Source organism: Prionailurus bengalensis, chromosome E1, assembly GCF_016509475.1.
Source record: "Prionailurus bengalensis isolate Pbe53 chromosome E1, Fcat_Pben_1.1_paternal_pri, whole genome shotgun sequence".
Taxonomy (NCBI): domain Eukaryota; kingdom Metazoa; phylum Chordata; class Mammalia; order Carnivora; family Felidae; genus Prionailurus; species Prionailurus bengalensis.
In genome coordinates, this window is record NC_057347.1 from 28,335,290 (window position 1) to 28,353,366 (window position 18,077).

General features: G+C 47.4%; 1 protein-coding gene across 2 annotated transcripts; it reads left to right on the forward strand.

The window, feature by feature from the left end:
• The first annotated feature begins 4,711 nt into the window (after positions 1–4,711).
• Positions 4,712–17,183, forward strand: MKS1 (MKS transition zone complex subunit 1). Of its 2 annotated transcripts, XM_043583955.1 has the most exons (18): positions 4,712–4,844; positions 5,260–5,369; positions 6,766–6,836; positions 7,506–7,661; positions 8,746–8,843; positions 9,037–9,165; positions 9,429–9,533; positions 10,122–10,230; positions 11,036–11,092; positions 12,144–12,186; positions 12,445–12,510; positions 13,956–14,026; positions 14,345–14,414; positions 14,514–14,621; positions 15,292–15,425; positions 15,955–16,037; positions 16,123–16,220; positions 16,323–17,183. In XM_043583955.1, exons 1-18 carry the CDS (start codon positions 4,765–4,767, stop codon positions 16,412–16,414), a joined length of 1,680 nt encoding a protein of 559 aa, XP_043439890.1. In that variant the 5' UTR covers positions 4,712–4,764; the 3' UTR covers positions 16,415–17,183. The 2 variants fall into 2 exon arrangements, with proteins under 2 accessions (XP_043439890.1, XP_043439891.1); XM_043583956.1 differs by lacking the exons at positions 4,712–4,844; positions 5,260–5,369; positions 6,766–6,836; positions 8,746–8,843 and having other exon boundaries at positions 7,545–7,661.
• The last annotated feature ends 894 nt before the right edge of the window (positions 17,184–18,077 follow it).

Consider the following 18,077-nt stretch of genomic DNA (forward strand, 5'->3'; position numbering starts at 1 on the left):
CCATGAGATCATGACCTGAGCCAAAGTTAGATGCTTAACCAGCCACCCAGGTGCCCCTATAATTAATATCTTAACTTATAACAACCCAGTTTAGATTAATTCCATTATTATTTCAATAACATACAAAAGCTTTGCTCCTGTATAGCTCTGTTCCCTTCCTCTTCCTTTATTGTCCTACAAATTACATCTTTATTCCTGATAAGTTCATCAACACAGTTTTAAATTCTTCCTTTATGCAATTGTCTTTCAAATCTGATAGAAGGAAAAAAGATAGTACAAGAAAAAAAGTGTACTTTTTTTCAGCTTTATTGAGAAATAATTGGCATACATCACTGTATAAGTTTAAGGTATAAAGCATGGTGGTTTGATTTACATATATTGTGAAATGATTACCACAACAGGTTTAGTTAACATCCATCATCTCATATAGATACAATAAAAAGGAAAGAAAAATAAATTTTACTTTGTGATGAGAACTCTTAGGATTTACTCTCCTAACAACTTCCCTATATAATATATAGCAGTGTTAACTATAGTCATCATGACATACATTACATCCCTAGTACTTACTCTTCTTATAACTGGAAGTTTGTCATTTGTCCACCTTCCTGCAAGGTGGATTAATTAATTAATTTATTAATTTATTTATTTACTTACTTATGAGAGAGAGAGCGCGCATCGGGAGAGGGGCAGAGGGGCAGAACGGGGAGAGACAGAAAGAAAGAGAGAGAGAGAGAGAGAGAATCTTAAGGTCTTTCCTAATTTCCAATATGACTTCTTTCTTGAAAAATTATTTAGAAGTTAAATATCAAATACTTGGAATTTTCTGGATCTCTTTCTGCTTTTGATTCTATTTTGGTCTTGGAATGTGTTTCGTATGATTTCAATCTTTTAAAATTTACTAGGACTTGTTTTATAGCCCAGAAATGGTCTTAGTCAATGTTCCATGTGCATTTGAAAAGAATATACATTCTGCTGTAGACTGAAATGTTCTACAAATGTCAATTAAGTCAAATTGGTTGATGATGTTGTTTAGGCCTTCTATAAGCTTACTGATTTTCTCCCCACATATTTTATCATCTACTAAGAAAATATGTTATACCTCTAACTATAATTGTGGATTTTCCTATTTCTCCTTTCATTTCTATTAATTTCTTGCTTTATGCACTTTGAAGTTCTGTTATTAAGTATATAAACATTTAGGTTTATGTCTTCTTGATGAATTGCGTTTATCAATATATAATTAAATTTATAAAATACACCTCTTTATCTCTGCTAATATTCCTCATTTTTAAGTCTATTTGCCTGTTACTAATATAGCCATTCCAGCTTTCTTTTAATATTTGTATGGTAGATCTTTTTCCATCCTTTAACTTTTAAACTATCTTTTTATTTAAAGTGGGTTCCTTGTAGGCAGCATATAGTTGGATTTTACTTTTTATCTAATTTGACAATCTCTGATTTATAATTGGCATGTTTAGGGGCACCTGGGTGGCTCAGAAGGTTGAGTGTCCAATTTCGGCTCAGGTCATGATCTCATGGTTCATGAGTTTGAGCCCTGCGTTGGGCTCTGTGCTGACAGCTCAGAGCCTGGAGCCTGCTTTGGATTCTGTGTCTCCCTCTCTCTCTCTGCCCATCCCCTGCTCATGCTCTGTCTCTCTTAAAAATAAAATAAACATTAAAAAAATTTTATAATTGGCATGTCTACATTTTATGGCCTCTGCCTCCATCTTCAAAGTTGGAGAAAAAGAGAATAAAGCAGAAATCAATCCTATTATGCCTCCTAAGGTTGTTTCATTCAGGAGGATCTCTTCCTGGGACTGGTGAGTTTGAGGGATATTTATTAGGCACACAGCATGGACACTGGGGGACCAAGACAAGTTTTTGAAGAACTATAATAATGTTCTTCCTTTCATGCTTTCCTAAAGTCTTATTAAGTAAGGAGTAAGGAGAGCCCAAGTAAGCTATAAAGTACAAGTTGGAGAGGGGAAAGGGACAGTGTTGGACTGTTCTGATATGGCTCACTGGTTTTGTAATGAAAAAATTAGGGAAGGGGTTGGGGGCAGGAGTAGATATAAGGAAACAGCACAATTCAAAGGAGAGCCCAAACTCCGTGCTGACGGCTCAGAGCCTGCAGCCTGCTTTGGATTCTGTGTCTCCCTCTCTCTCTGCCTCTCTCTCTCTCTCTCTCTCTCAAAAATAAACATTAAAAAATCAAAATGCAAAGAAAAGCCCACAGACTGGAGTCAGAACACCTTTAATATAAGCCCAGGTTCTGTGCTTCCTTGTCATAAGAATGTGAGAAATTTAATTAATGTCTTGGTTTATAAATATGTGATATGAAGGCAATAATATTTGCCCTTCATGATTGTTTGTACAAATGCTTTCTAAACCAGTTTCTCCACATGATGGTGTTATTTTAGGGAGAACACAGTAAATGTCAACTCTGAGCCATCCAGATGAGAGTGGTAGGGTTGCTGGTGATGGTTCAAGAGATTTTGTCCTTTATCCGATACAATCCAAACTTTTGACTCTTAACAAGATGTCAGTATATATGTGTAGTGGGAAGCACACCATTCTTGATATCACAGTACAAACTCCTTTCAGAATCTGATAAAAGCCATGAACTTGTTCCAGAAAATGCATGCCACAAAATTCTAGGGAAAGACTTAATAGACCCATTGAGCCTCAGTCATAGACCCCAGGTTTAAGAATCCTGATATAGGGGCGCCTGGGTGGCGCAGTCGGTTAAGCGCCCGACTTCAGCCAGGTCACGATCTCGCGGTCCGTGAGTTCGAGCCCCGCGTCAGGCTCTGGGCTGATGGCTTGGAGCCTGGAGCCTGTTTCCGATTCTGTGTCTCCCTCTCTCTCTGCCCCTCCCCCGTTCATGCTCTGTCTCTCTCTGTCCCAAAAATAAATAAACGTTGAAAAAAAAAAAAGAATCCTGATATATAGATACCAGTAAACAAAGAGAAAATACAAAAATCTGGTTTACCAGTAAAAAAATAATTCATTTATAGTTACTTATACAAATAACTTCTGTTTCCATACCATGTGGTACAGTTCCTATTTTGCTTATAATTATGTCAGATTGACTTGGCTATAAGTTTGATTTGGTTACAAACTAAACTTTTTTTTTTTAACGTTTGTTTTTGAGAGAGAGAGAGCGCGCGCACAGGCAGGGCAGGAGGCAGACAGACAGACACACACACACACACACACACACACACACACACACACACAGAATCCAAAGCAGGCTCCAGGCTCTGAGCTGTCAGCGCAGAGCCTGATACGGGTCTCAAACTCACAAATTGTGAGATCACGACCTGAGCCAAAGTCAGGCACTTAACCAACTGAGCCACCCAGGTGCCCCAATAAACTAAACTCTTGATGCATCCTCCACCTTTATCATTTGTTGTTCATGTGGCATAGTGTTGTCTATTTACAACTTTAAAAGGAAAAATTAGACCATTTCTTAAGAGCTAGAATTCTGCCTCCAGTTTCATCTGTTGAAATAATTATTTCTCACATTGGAAACTGTGTGCTCTTATGAAATAAAATGGTGGGTGAGAGGCTGCAAGCCAGACTGGAAGGTGTTCAGGCTTCAAAAGACAGACCTGGGCTGGAATCCCAGCTCCTTCACCATTTACTAGAGTTCAACCTTAATAAGCCTTTTAAACCCTGGCCTTCCCTAATGTCATCCTTTAAATGGGAGTAACCCTACTTAAGGGGTTTCTATGAGGATTAGGGACAATGCAAACAAAGCACCCAGGCTGTACTGGATGCTAAATAAATGGTGCTATTATTATGGTTAAGCCCTCGGTGTTACACAACAGCAGCTAGGTTGCCCAGGGCTCCCAAAGCCATATAATCAAACTGGCAAGAGATTGCTGAGTTCAGGGGACAATTGCTTACTCTGTTGGGGGAGTAGCAAATGTCAGAGTTCGATAACTGTTGATCTACCTCAAGGTGCCAGAGAGCCATACTCCATATAATGGTGTGTCTTGCTTTGATGGCCAATGAAATATGACTTTCGAATAGCACTTGGTTGGCTTTTCAGGAGGCTAGTGCAATTTCTTAAGATGGTTTAAATATCCGGAACCAACACATTCAGGGGAAAAAACAGTTCAATAATAACAAATATTCCTTCCTTACTGTTAGCTTCCTTGTTCCTTCTTTCTCCGGCTCAGGGAATACCAATTCAAGGACTAATAACTCTTCTGACACTTTTTTTGTTTTCTTCCAAGAATATATTTTCATGTCTGAATAAGTGCCAACGCCTTCCCTGAAAGAATGGGTGCATTCTGAATCACGTTCACCGATTTTCAGGTCAAAGTTTCCGAGCATCAGTGGAAGGCAGTGTGGCGTGATAAGACAAGTCGAGTCGAGGACCCAGGTCACCTGGGTCTGAATCTCCATCACCATTTCGGAATCACCATTTCACCATTGTGAAAGGAGTCGATGGTGCTGCCTTAGTTTTCTCACTTGTAAAGGGCACCAAATCCTGTCCTGGGTGTGAACGAGCTTTGTCGCACGTGCATGCGATAAGGTCGCACGCACATGATCCAGAGGTACCGCAACCTGACCGCACCCAATAGCTCCGGCTGGGTCCCGCCAGCTCCGGTCGCTCGCCTGCGGCGCCGTGCCGGGAACCGTAGGTTGCGCGCGCAGCACCTCCATAGCCTCCCAAACCCCGCGTCTCCGTTGCCAGGGGAACTGGGGGCTGTGCGCTTTCCGGCGCTGTCGCGACGAGTCGCAGCTGTCATGGCGGAGACAGTTTGGAGCACTGACACCGGGGAGGCTGTGTATCGCTCCCGGGACCCCGTGCGCAACTTGCGCCTCCGGTAGTCGCATCGTCCCAGAGCCCTGTGCTTTTATGCTCTCAAATAATTCGAGCCTGAACCTCACTTGTTTGCTGAGTGCCCCCTTCCGCTTTCAATCCTGATCTCTGCCTTTCTGGTCTCCTCGCGTCTCCCTCACTACCCTCAACCCTCTCCACTCACAACTTCCAGACCTATCCAAGCCTTCTCAAGTCTCTGCCCTTCTCAAATTCCTCGGAGCTCTGTGTACCCAATACACTCTCTAATCGGCACTCTTTCCCTTAGGATCCCGGGCCGCGCTCGCGTGCACCCGGCACACCTTGGTAGCCCCGCCCTCTTCTTCCTTTTGCTTCCCCCCCCCCCCCCCATCTTTGCTCTTTGTTCATCTCCAGGTTGTATGTCTTGTAATCAGTATTTCGGGCTTTTCTTTTCCTGACAGAGTCCACCTGCAAAGAATCACATCAAGCAACTTCCTCCGTTACCAGCCTGCTGCCCAGCCTGGGAAGGACCTCATAGACTTGGCCACTTTTAGGCCTCACCCAACTGCCAGTGGGTGTTTGGTGGTGATGCGACCCTTTGGGGATCTGGGGAAGGGCCTGGGGCGGTAGTAACCTTTTAAGACCTAGTAGACCCGGTTCTGTAGTCTAAGAAAAGGCATAGAGAGGTTGAGTTCCTTGCCCACGGTCACACGGTCACACGGCTGGTAAATGTTGAAGCAAGGATTTGATCCCAAGCAGTTTTAATTGCTCCATTATGCTGTGTATGGAAATTGAGTAAGACCTGATTCTTGCCATCAGGAGTTGATCCGAATTGTGGTCAAATGTGGTAAAATAACAAAGATTATACCTTAGATATGTTATGAATCTGCCTAGAAACCTAAATACTGCTTGTGGCATTTTTTCCTAAGAGAAAATATGCCCCAAATTCCTAATATATGTGTATATTATATATACACACGCTTTTAAAAACAACTTAAAAAAATTTTTTAATGTTTATTTATTTTTGAGACAGACAGAATGCGAGTGGGTTAGGGGCAGAGAGAGAGGGAGACACAGAATCTGCAGCAGGCTCCAGGCTCCAGGCTGTCAGCACAGAATCTGATGCAGGGCTCAAACTCACGAGCTGTGACATCATGACCTGAGCCGAAGTCGGACGCTCAACTGATTGAGCCACCCAGGCGCCCCTAAAAATAACTTTAAGTTTTACATATATCTATACCACACACACATACACACTATTTAAAAATAATTCTTAATTGGCATCTGCTTGAAAAGGGAACACATTAACATCAACTGGTGTCTTGCAGTTTACCTTATCTTGGAAGCCAGAAGAGTGAGGAAGAGAGGACAGTGTGTTTGTGTTAAATCACTAATCTCTCTGCTTTTGTTGTTTCTGTTCAGATATATTCTTGGGCAAGAGTGGGCTGGTGGGTTGTGAAGCATGTGTCTCTGAAAAAGGCATACTCAGCTAAGAGTGTATTCAGTTTGGTTCTTTAAATACTCACCTTTCCTCCTCTCTTCTGGCACTTGGTCTCTTAAAGATTATAGGGCTTGTGGTTCTAGATATATGGTTTCAGGAATAGTAAAGGTAAAAACACCAGGGTTCCTATCTAGCAAATGTAGACAGTTGGGATTGAGGAAGAGGTATTCAGCCCATATCTAAATTTGACTCCTGACACTGAATTAGATTAAGTAATTCCTGGGAGCCACGACTTCCTTTTATTCAAATTAAAGTAGTAATTAAAACTTCTTGGGTCCTAATCCTGGCTTCTACATATATCCACAGCCTCTCTAACCTTTGTTTAGAGTGAGTGCTTAATAAATCCCCAAACTCCAGCTGGTTTTGTGGCAAATATTAGAGCAGGGACTTCAGTAATAACCAATCACAGAGCAAGAAGTGGTGCTGATTTGACTCAGACGTTTGACTCACTCTGTGGTCTTTGGAGGTGGACACCGCTCAGAGGAAGAGGAAGAGGAAGAGGTCGTGATTGGGTGGCAGGAGAAGCTCTTTAGCCAGGTGAGCCAGTGTCACTTACCTACCTCTACCTGGTCTGCCTCCACCTGGCTGGTAGGAGGGAAAGATTCTTGATACATATTGTCTAATTTCCAGAAAGTTATAGCAGTTTATACATTCCCCTGATGTGTTTAAAGGGCAGTATAACATAGTGACCAACGCTACCCTGTTTTATGATCCTGGGTAAGGCACTGTTCACCTCTGGGTGAAATCTGCCATCTGTAACAGCAAAGTTGGATTAGACCATCCCTCTGGTTCCTTTTAGATCTAACATTCTTGGATCCCCTGCCCTGCATTAATTCAGATAAATGGAAATTGGCTATGAAAACGTCAAATAGCATTAACTCTATAATTAACTTTCTTTTTAATGTTTATTTAGTTTTTGAGGGAGAGAGAGAGACAGAGTGTGAGTGGGGGAAGGGCAGAGAGAGCGGGAGACACAAAATCTGAAGCAGGCTCCAGGTTCTGAGCTGTCAGCACAGAGCCTGATGCAGGGCTTGAACCCACGATCCGCGAGATCATGACCTGAGCTCAAGTCGGTCGCTTAACCAACTGAGCCACTCACGCGCCCCAAGTAGCATTAACTCTATAGAACTGATTTGAACTATAAACAGTTACAGGGACAAAAGTTTGACATATTCTCAGTACATCTCTGTGTCCTTGTTACCTCAGTTTGAAGTAGATCTGTACCGAAATGAAGCGGCCTGTCAGAGCCCTTTGGATCATCAGTACCGTCAAGAGATCCTGAAGCTGGAGGCTTCGGGTGGCAGGAAGAACCGACGGATTTTTACCTACACTGACTCTGATAGATACACCAATGTGGAGGAGGTATTGTTTTTTTCTGGGGTCCCATGGCTTCCTTCTCCTTTTCCTCCCCTAGCTTCTGGTCTCACCGGGTTCTGTATGTTAAGCCGGAAGCCTGTTAAGGGGCAACAGACAGCCTATGTAGGAACTGCCTCGTGCTGCTGGCAGCCAAGCCGGACAGTGGGCACAGTTTTCGGGTGGTGTGGCTGCTCCTTCTCCACCTGCTAGAGGGCCCGGGGAAGCTGGTAGTGTGTCTAATGATAGGCTTGCAGACTACGGACCCAAGGGAAGCAGCCCCTGGGCTGGACTTCCTCCATTCATCATGAGAGGACACAGGTGGGTGGAGTCCTGAACCATCTAGATAAAACTCATCAGGGGATGCAGCCACAACTCTGAGTCTGTGGGTTTGAAGAGGGATTCAGTACAGCTGTCGGGAGAGGCTTAGTGCCCTTTGCCTGTGCTCACTTACCCTTGTGGACTTGCTTTACGTGTTCGTCCCTGTAAGACATGTTCTTTCTTCCCGGGAAACATTAAGCTCCTTGAGAGTGGAGCCTGTATTTTCTGATTTTTTACTATGACCTTGTAGCTCTGCAAGGAGCAGGTATTAAATGAATGTTTTTGAAAGATTGGTGCTTATGTTAGGAAGGCTCTGGGTTGGTAGCATATAAAATTTGGGTTTTCTATTTTAGAAAAGTAAATGACATTACACTTAGTGCTGAATTACCCATGCAAAGGACTTTTCACGCGATACTTTGTATCCCATTTGGCATCTTCCAAGTACCTGGTAATGTCAACAGCTACCAGGCACACTCGCCCAACTTTTTGTTGGTGTGTACTCAGAGATTGCAGACTCCTTTTAATATTATCATAAAGAAACTCATTTCTGAAGGATGATATGCTGCTAAAATCTTGGAGCAAACCAAGGCATGGTAGGAATCTTTTGTGCCATGTTTGTGCTACTGCTCTCCTCCACTGACACATACAGTTGTGAGGTGTGACTGTTAGATTCGGATCCCAGATGAGGTTTCAGAAGGAAGGCTTGCCTTCGGTACCTGATCCCATGTGGCCCTGACCAGATGGATCACACAGGGCTGCTCTCTTCTCCCAGCACTGTCAGAAAATGACCACCGCAGCCCGGGAGGTGCCATCGTTCTTGGTTGAGCGAATGGCAAATGTCAGGCGGCGACGGCAGGACAGGCGAGGGATGTGAGTGCAAATCTGTATGGGGGAAGGGGTGGGGGGGGGGCTTTGTAGTCCTTCCAGGCCAATATCTGGATACGTTCACCCACTCGAGCTTCCCATTCTGCAGTAGGCCCTCCCTGGGTGTGCTCCCCTAGATTCCTCCTTTAGGCTCCTTAGGAGGTGCTGGGGAAGTGACCCTTCCTGCGGTGTCTCCCAGGGAGGGCGGCATCCTCAAGTCACGAATTGTCACCTGGGAACCATCAGAAGAATTTGTCAGGAACAACCATGTCATCAACACCCCTCTTCAGACAATGTACATCATGGCAGACCTGGGGCCCTATGGAAAGTGAGTGAAGCCTCTCACCCCCCAGCTCAGATTCTCCTCCTCTTCCCTCACTAACCATCACCTACCCGTTACAGTCATCCTGGGGTATGTGGGAGGGAGGGACTTTTTCCTCTTTTACTTCTTAGTTGTACTCAGAAGAAGGTATTATGATGGTTCTCGCTATAGCCTCTGTCCTCTCGCCTGACGTGGGCTGACTATGTCTTCCTCTGTCTGGAGGTGGGACCAGTGGTCCTGAGCCTGGGTGTTGATTTTCTGGTATCTAGGCTTGGCTATAAGAAGTATGAACATGTCCTCTGTACTCTGAAGGTGGACAGCAATGGTGTGATCACAGTAAAACCTGACTTCACCGGCCTCAAAGGACCCTACAGGTGAGGGAAAGAAGAAAGGGAGAGTGGAGACTGGCATTCCTTCCCTTGGCTTCACTTCTGGCCCCTAGTTGAGATTCTGAGAAGTCCTTCATCTTCTCTGATTTCCTTATTCCCAGGCAATGGTTCGTATTCTGTTTTCTGATAGACTCGTAGGATCGTGGGGACCCTGTTCTCAGAAAGTGTGCAGCTATACCAGTTTGAAAGGGATAACTTCGGTGGTGGAGTTAAGTGAAAACAATCCTCGGTGCCGCTACATGAAGGGACCGGCCTGGACAGGGCGAGGGGAGCTCAGCCACATCTCCTCCTCTGGGCTGGCTATTCCTGCCTCCATGTCTTACAATAACAGGACAATAAATTAGAAATGACCTAAACCTACCTGTCTGTTTTTTCGGGTGAGAGAACCGGGTGTCAGGGAAGTTGTGCTTTAGGGCTTCCCCGTGACTGTGAGGCAGAAAGGGGCCCCGGACCTATACTCTGTGTCCACTCTGCTGCCCTTTCTGCTCTTCCGCTTTGTTTCTCTCTCCTGCTCATCATTTGGCCTTTTTCATCGTTGGTGAGAGTTGGTCTTTTTATGGTTTGACCTGACAGGATTGAGACCGAGGGGGAGAAGCAGGAGCTGTGGAAGTATACTATCGACAACGTGTCCTCCCTCGCACAGCCGGAGGAAGAGGAGCGTGAGCAACGTGTGTTCAAGGATGTAAGAGTGAGTTCGTTCCGAGCGCGGGGACGAGCCTTGGTGCCCGGGAGCTGAGCCCACGTCCGAGGTTGATGTGCGCAGTTGTGGTCTTTCTTACATGGGAAGCACTGCTGAGTGTCAGCCACAAGTTTTTGATAACATAACATGATAACAATGACTATTTATTTTGAGTGTTCGCCAAGCTTTGCTAGGCCCCTCACATGCTTTATTTCATTTAGACAATACTACAACCCTTTGAGGTGAATACTTTTATTATTACCGTTTTATAAATGAGGAGACTGAGATTGAAAAGCTAAGAAGTCTGCCCAAGGTCATGGGCTTGTAAGTGCAAAAGCCAGGATTTGGTCCCAGACCAGCAGACTCCAGAGCCTCTGTGCTTCACTTTAAAATGTCAGTGACAGTAGTGTTTGGGGCGCCTGGGTGGCTCAGTCAGTTAAGTGTCTGATTCTTCATTTCGGCTCAGGTCATGATCTCGCGGTTGTGAGATCGATCCCCACGTCGGGCTTCACGTTGGATGTGGCGCCTGCTTAAGATTCTTTCTCTCCCTCTCCCTCTCCCTCTGACCCTTCCCCCCCGCCCCTGTTCATGTGCATTCTCTCTCTCTCTCTCTCTCTCTCTCTCTCTGTGTCTCTCTCTCGTCTCTCTCTCTCAAAAAATTTAATTTAAAAGTCAGTGGCTTGGATGCTTAGGCCTCCAGCTCTCTGCGGCATTTCCTGCCACAGCTTCTTTTCTCCCACCCATTCAGACCTGACCCATGGCCTGGCTGGGGCTGCATCTTTAGTTTTCATGTGGTTTGCTTCCTCAGCTCTACGGCCGCCACAAGGAATATCTCAGCAGCCTGGTGGGCACTGACTTTGAGATGGTGAGTAGCGTGGCTGCCCGCAGCACCACGAGCTGGGTTTGGCCAGGGCATTCGGACTGTGGCTGAGTAATAGCACGTTTCTTAAAGGACATATTCTTTATGCCAGAAGGAAGTCAGAGGATAGCATGTAGAGCACAGTTCTTGTTACGTGTTTTGAAATACAGCATATTGACAGAACCATTAATGAAAAAGAAAATGTCAGGGAAAAGGTTCTAAAAGGGCACACGTGCTATGGATTGCTTTCTCTGGGGTGGGGGTTGGGTGGTGAGAGGGGTACGTCAGGAATGTTTATTTTGCATTCCCTAAACTTAGTAGTTTTACGTTTTTATCAGTGGTTAACACATGCAGGTGTTCCTTTATAATTGTTTTTAAAAATAAATGTAGGGATGAAAAATGTCTTCCTCATTCTTCATGTGGATATTTTTCCTAAGATGCCCCATGGAGAGGGAAGGGGAATCATTTCTGTTTGTCAAATAATTTAGCTCTTAAACAACCAAAACAAAATAGTTTATGTCAGTCATTCTGTGGTCCTGTTCTTTGTCTTCTTTATTCCGGGAGTTCCATTCCTAGGTCAGGAAACAAGCACAGGATTACCCAGCAGTCTCCCTCTCTCCCCAAACCAATTCGTTATTTTTATATTGCATTAACAGTAGACGGGCAGTGTTAAAAAGTTAGATAAGAAAACACAAGTAATTAAAAAAGTGAACTCCCTCCTTCCTTGACCAGGCGTCGAAAGGGAACAGGGAACAGTTGCGCCCCCCAACCCTGTATGGCGAAGGGCGGCGGTTGTTGCTTCCCTTGGCTATTCCTGTAAACTCTCCATACTTCATTGCCCTCCTCACCCTTTAAATTATGTGCTTTCTTTTCTGTTACAAATTTTAGAAATGAAGGAAACCGATCTGTGGAGTGGCAGGGTAGGGAGGAAGCGCAATAGTGACGCACCCAGATCTGGCGGCCAGTGTCAGGTCTTCCTGGGGTTCGTGGACGGGCTGGAGGAGAAGTGCTGACTCCCCCAGATGCCCTGATCTTTTCCCGCTTCTCTCCACCTTAGACTGCCCCAGGTGCCCTCCGGCTGTTTGTAAACGGAGAGGTAGGTAAGTGCCTTGCCAGACAGAGATCCCTTGATGCTTGGGCAGGGGCCCCGTAGAGCTGCGAAGTAGCTCCTATGGCCGCAGTGGACGCGCCAGGTTGTCTGTACTACTTGGGAAACTCAGTCCTGAGTCTTTCCTGGAAACGCAGAGAGTTCCTGGCCCTCCAGGGACTTGCTTCCTGACGTGTGGAGGCCTTTCAGGACTGAGTTGGGTGCTAAGGGTGATAGGAGAATGAGCTGAAATCATTTCTTGTTTTCTTAGTTTCAGCCCAAGGCTACGAGTATGACAATCTCTATGTGCACTTCTTTGTGGAATTGCCAACCACTAGTAAGTAATTTTCATAAGTCTCTTTTATACCCATTCTGACAATTTTCTAGAGGAATTCACTCAGGCCTCCTTCCCACCTTTTTTCAAAGAAATAGTTATTGTCTTTTTCAAAGTCATAGATCACTTCCAAGTTGTCATATCCTGTGGTGACCTCTGTGCATTCACCCTACATGACCTCTCAGAAGCTCGTGGCCCAGCTTGCATTTCCTCACTGAAACTCCTTTAGGCTTCTGGCTCCACACTTCTCTCTTCTTTCTTGTAGGTGGCTCGTCAGTCCCCTTGGTTGTTTGCTCATCTGTTGGTCTTAAAGCATTAGAGTGTCCATGGCTGGGCCTGGGCCTTCTGTTACTCTCTCTTTACAGCCTCTCTAGGTGGTCCCATCCATCCATGACTTGTAATGGCGTCTCAGACCCCCCAGATTTCTCTCTAGCCTTGGCCTTTCCCCCGAGCTCCAGGCTCATATCCAGCTACCTCTTTGTCATTTCTGCTTAGCATGACCCAGAGGGCTCTTGATTCTCCTTCCTGCATCAAACCTGCCTTCATGGTCTTCCCCCATCTTAGGGAAAGAGTCCCTTCCCTAAGGGACATGGCAATGTCATTTACTTAGTTGCTGGTGCCGAAAACCCAGGAGACACCCTGAATTCCTCACTTTCTCTAGCTCCTTGCAGCCCGTCATTCCACCATCAGTTTCTGTCGGCTTTGTCTTCAAAAGATGTCCTGAACATCTGCTCTCTCGAGCACCCTAGACCAAGCCACCTGCATCTCTCATCTTCTGCCGTGGCCAATGCATTAACTTTCTTACTTACCCTGCTGCTTCCTTTACACCTCATTTGCCACAGGCGCCACAGCCACATGGCTTTGAAAATGGAAGCTAGCTGTGTCTCTCTTCGGCTTTAAACCCCAACAGCTTCCCCTCCCACTTAGTGTAAGAACCAAGCTCCAGAGCCTGAATGAGCTGGCCCCTACCTATCTCTCCCTCACAGAATTCCAGTCAGACTTTCTGTTCTTGAACGTGCCAAGTTCATTTCCACCTTAGGGCCTATTGGGGATCATTTCCTTTGTCTGAAAACCTTTCTGTCTATCTTTGCAAGAATGGTTCTTCCGAGTTTAGGTCTCAGCCAAAGTGTCACCTCTGAGAGGTCCTCCCTCACCATCCAGTCTAAATGAGCCTGTTTTATTTTTAGTAGAGCATCTGTCACTACCCAATAGCCTCTTGTTGGCTGGTTTGTTGTGTTTCCCCTGCCACCTGGAATGTCAGTTCCATGAGAGACAGGGATCTTTTCTCTCCCCAGTGATGGGTCATAGCACATAGGAGACACTCAGTAAATGTTAAGTGAATGACTGAGTGTGTGAGTGAATGAACCGATAAAGGAACTTTGTCTTTTTCTCAACCACTTGCCTTCCTCCCAGGTCAACTGACTGTATATATGCCCCTTGGCTTTCAGATTGGTCAAGCCCAGCATTCCAGCAGCTCTCAGGAATAACACAGACCTGTGCCACCAAATCCCTGGGAATGGTATGGAAAACAAGAGGGGTATCTGGAGGGGAACGGGACTCCGAAGATTATCAGGACTGGGGAGGATTCAGAGTTGGCTCTGGCCCTTCTCTGTGGGCTCTGCAGGGCTGCCTGGTCCAAGGGCTCCCTCTCTGTCTTTCTGTGGATGGTAGCAGCCTGTATTTGGGCATCCCCTCCCCTCTCAGCCTCTTATTTCCTATCTTGGGTGAGAGTTTTTCCCTTGTGAAGGTATGTCATCGGCCACAGAGAGAACAAGTTCCCGTTGAGGCCTAGCCTATCCCATGACACCGAGTATAAAATAAAACTTCTCTTTTTTAGGATAAGGTGGCTTACTTCTCCTACCCATTCACATTTGAGGCCTCCTTCCTCCATGAAGACGAATCTGCTGGTGAGTAGCTCAGTAGATCCTGGGCCCGGCATCTCCTCTGGTGGTACCCTCTCGTGGTGAAGGCCTCCTGTGACCTGCTGCTTCTCTCATGTCTCCCAGATGCTCTCCCAGAGTGGCCTGTGCTCTACTGTGAGGTCCTCTCACTGGACTTCTGGCAGAGGTATCGCGTGGAAGGCTACGGGGCTGTGGTGCTGCCCGCCACCCCAGGTGACCTCTTGTCCCTGCCCTCCACGTGGCCTCTGTGCCCCAGCTCCTAGGAGCGAGACTGACACTTCCAAAAGATTCCATCGCTTCCAGTGAGAAGTAGGGACGGTTAGGAATTAGACGCATTTAACTTGCAAGACTCCTTGCTCGTTTTGAGGAATTTCCCCCGCTCTGTTAGAGACAACTGAGTGAAATTGCAACTAACCGCAAAGTAGGGCAGCCTGAGCATCTGTGGCATCCGCTCCGAGCTCCGCTGATTTGACTCGTGGCCTTGAGGCTCAGGCAGGGTGGGCTCTCGGCACACATGTATGGGATGGACCAGCATTCATTTTGAAGTAATAGCCACTGTCTTCTGTTGTCAGGCATTGCACTAAGCGCGTCTCGTTTCATTTTGCTGACCTCTCTGCAAGTGTAGGCACTATACATTTCCTTTTTACCAGTGAGGAGAACAGAGATCATGGGGGTTAAGAAACTTGACCTGGATATGCAAGTAACAACTGGCAGAGCTTTTAATTTCTAGCTGATTGATTTCCAAACAGGTGCCCCAAGCCCCCATGATAACCTTCACCAGAGGTCAGGTGTTTTCATGGTTGGTAGGCCTGTGTCATTGCTGGGGGTCAGTGAGAGACCACATGCCCTTTCTGGCTGTGGCTCCATTGTCCTTTCTGCATAGGCTCTCACACCCTCACAGTCTCCACGTGGAGACCCATGGAACTTGGCACAGTGGCTGAGCTGAGGAGGTTTTTCATTGGCGGCTCTCTGGAACTGGAGGACCTCTCCTACGTGCGGATACCGGGAACCTTCAAGGTCACTTTTGTCTCTAGGCAGACTTCATGCTGGGAGCTTAGGTTCCTGTCTCTTCTGGAGAAGGTGGGATCAGGGTTAAGGCCCCTTAATTGCATCATTATTACTTAGTCCCTTCCTGCCTGTGGTTTAAGCTGGAGGTCATGGCCACATCTTGAACCAGGTACAGACATAGGAGATCCTAGGAAATCTCCTATCCTAGGAGATCTCTGGAAATGAGTATACTCAGAGATTCCCCTGGTCCCGTCAGAGTTACTGGCCCCTCCTTCCAGCCCATCACGGAGGCTTCAGTAATCGAAGGTGGGGAGGATTGGCAGGCCACTTATAAGGCTGCTATTCTCCAGGGAGGTTGGAATGTCCCCTCATTTACAGTTGGGAGCCCAGTGTTAGCCTTGAGATGATGGAGTCTGGGTGCTGGAATGAGGTTTCCCCATTCTCTCTGAGAATGGGAGTAAGGATGGGGGTGAGGCCAGCGTGCTCCTGGGATCTAGAAGCCACAGAAGCCTGACGCTCTCTTAACTGCACACCACAGGGAGAGCGTCTGAGCCGCTTTGGGTTCCGCACTGAGACCACAGGCAGCGTCACCTTCCGCCTGCACTGTCTGCAGCAATCCAGGTGAGTAACCCTGGCCTCTGCCTCGGGGAGCCTTACCCCTGAGGGCCGGAGAGCAGCTGTGGCCGTGTGGTGGGTTTGTGTGCAGGGCCTTCATGGAGTCCAGTTTCCTCCGGAAAAGGATGCAGAGTGTGCTGGACCGTCTGGAGGGATTCAGCCAGCAGAGTTCCGTTCACAGTGTGCTTGGTAGGTCTCCCTGCCCCCCCGCAGCCGGCCACCCAGCACCAGCAGCAGCCACGCTCCTCCCCACAGCGTGGCAGCTGACTGCTATACTTGCTCCCCTCGCAGAGGCCTTCCGTCGCGCCCGGCAACGCATGCAGGAGGCCCGAGAAAGCCTTCCCCAGGACCTGGTGAGCCCTTCGGGAACCATGGCGTCCTAGCTCACTGCTGCACTGGCCCCTGGGCAAGAGGACAAGATGCGTGATGACTAACGCTGGTGTCCCCCTACCTTCGTCCTTCTGACTGGTGACCCCATTGACCTGCCGAGAACCAGAAGAGCTGAGAAAATCCCAGGCCGGTGCCTCTGCCTGGTCTTCAGCAGGGTCTCCTCCCTGCTGCGAAGCAATAAAGCTGGAGACCCTATGGTCCCCCTCTTCATATTTCATTTACTGCAAGTGGGAGTCACCCCAAGGCAGACTTACTGGTTTAGCTCCGTTTGGGGTGACCCCACAGTTAGCTCAGTCCTCAACACAGCCTCTTTTATGGCTTGTCTCACTGTCTCCCAGCGGAGAGCCGCAGGCAACTCCTGGTCTGCAGCCTGCATTACGGATGGAGGTTCAAGGCGCACCGGGGCGGCTCGGTTGGTCGGTTCAGTGTCTGACTCATCTCTCACCTCAGGTCTTGGTCTCACAGTCGTGGGTTCGAGCCCCGCATTGGGCTCTGTGCTGGGCGTGAAGCCTACTTAAATTAAAAAAATGTAAAAAGAACAATGGAGGCTAAAGAAAGGTGAGAGATATCTTGAATTCCCGGCCCGAGAGCCTCAGCCTCCTCTTTCCAGGGTAGCCTGGGCTTGCTGCTTGGGCTTGTTGTGTTTGGAGATACAACTTATTTCTGGAGTAAATGAAGGCTAAAGGCAGTGCCCAGTCCTTTCTGCTAGCTGGGTAGTACCTTTATTGTGTTTTCTTGTACATAAAAAACTTTGTATATTGACTGAGGTGTCGGCTGGTTTTCTGCTCAGGTTGCTGGCGTGGCCAAGGTGTTCTCCTGAATCTTCCCCTTTTCTGCCCTTTCCTATCCATAGTGTCTCTTTTGGTTCTCTTATGTGAGCCCGCAGGAGAGCCTTAGGGGTTAGTGCCACCGGTGTCCTGGCTGTGCTCCTTCTAGACATTTGGAGCAAAGCCCAAATGTCATGCCCTCCCCAGCCTAACTCAGAAACCAGCTCCTGTCCCCCAGCCGTCCTTTATTGGTATGAGCAGAGCGTGCTGCCCAGCCTGCAGGCTCCAGCACAGGGTTTGGGATGGCCAGGACCAGGTGTGGGGTGGCCTGCAGCCATGGGCAGGTGTGGGGGACAGGCTGGGAAATAGAAAAAAGAAGCTGGAAATCATTCAGATGACTCTTCCTACCTGGGCCTCAAGACCTCCTTTCACCCAGAGCTGATGCCTGACCTTCTACCTAAGAGGTTCCCAAGGTGGGAGGGTTCACTGCTGCTGGGAGCCCCAGCCGTGACTCCCAACCACAGAACCAGCCCTGAGCCATAGCCAGCAAAAGCGTCAGCAGGCGTGCTTGCTCCGGGGGAGAAGGTAGCCTTGTGGCCTTCCCTACGTGATCCTGTGTCCGAGGCTGCAGACGTGGAATGGGCTCCTGCGGAAGCAGCACAAGTGAGCCAGTGTGGAACTTGCTGGGTGTCCAGACATGGAGCTGTGTCGGGGTGTTGATGACTGGGCTGGGGTTGATTCGACACTTCCCAATTGCCCCCCAAAGTCCTGAGCCTTGGATTAACAGTCCAGAAACTAGCATACCAGGAAGCCACTAGGGAAGAGTACCCTGTCTCTAGTGACAAGTTTTGTTGTCTCTGCTGAGAGGCCTAAAGGGTCTCAGCCATCT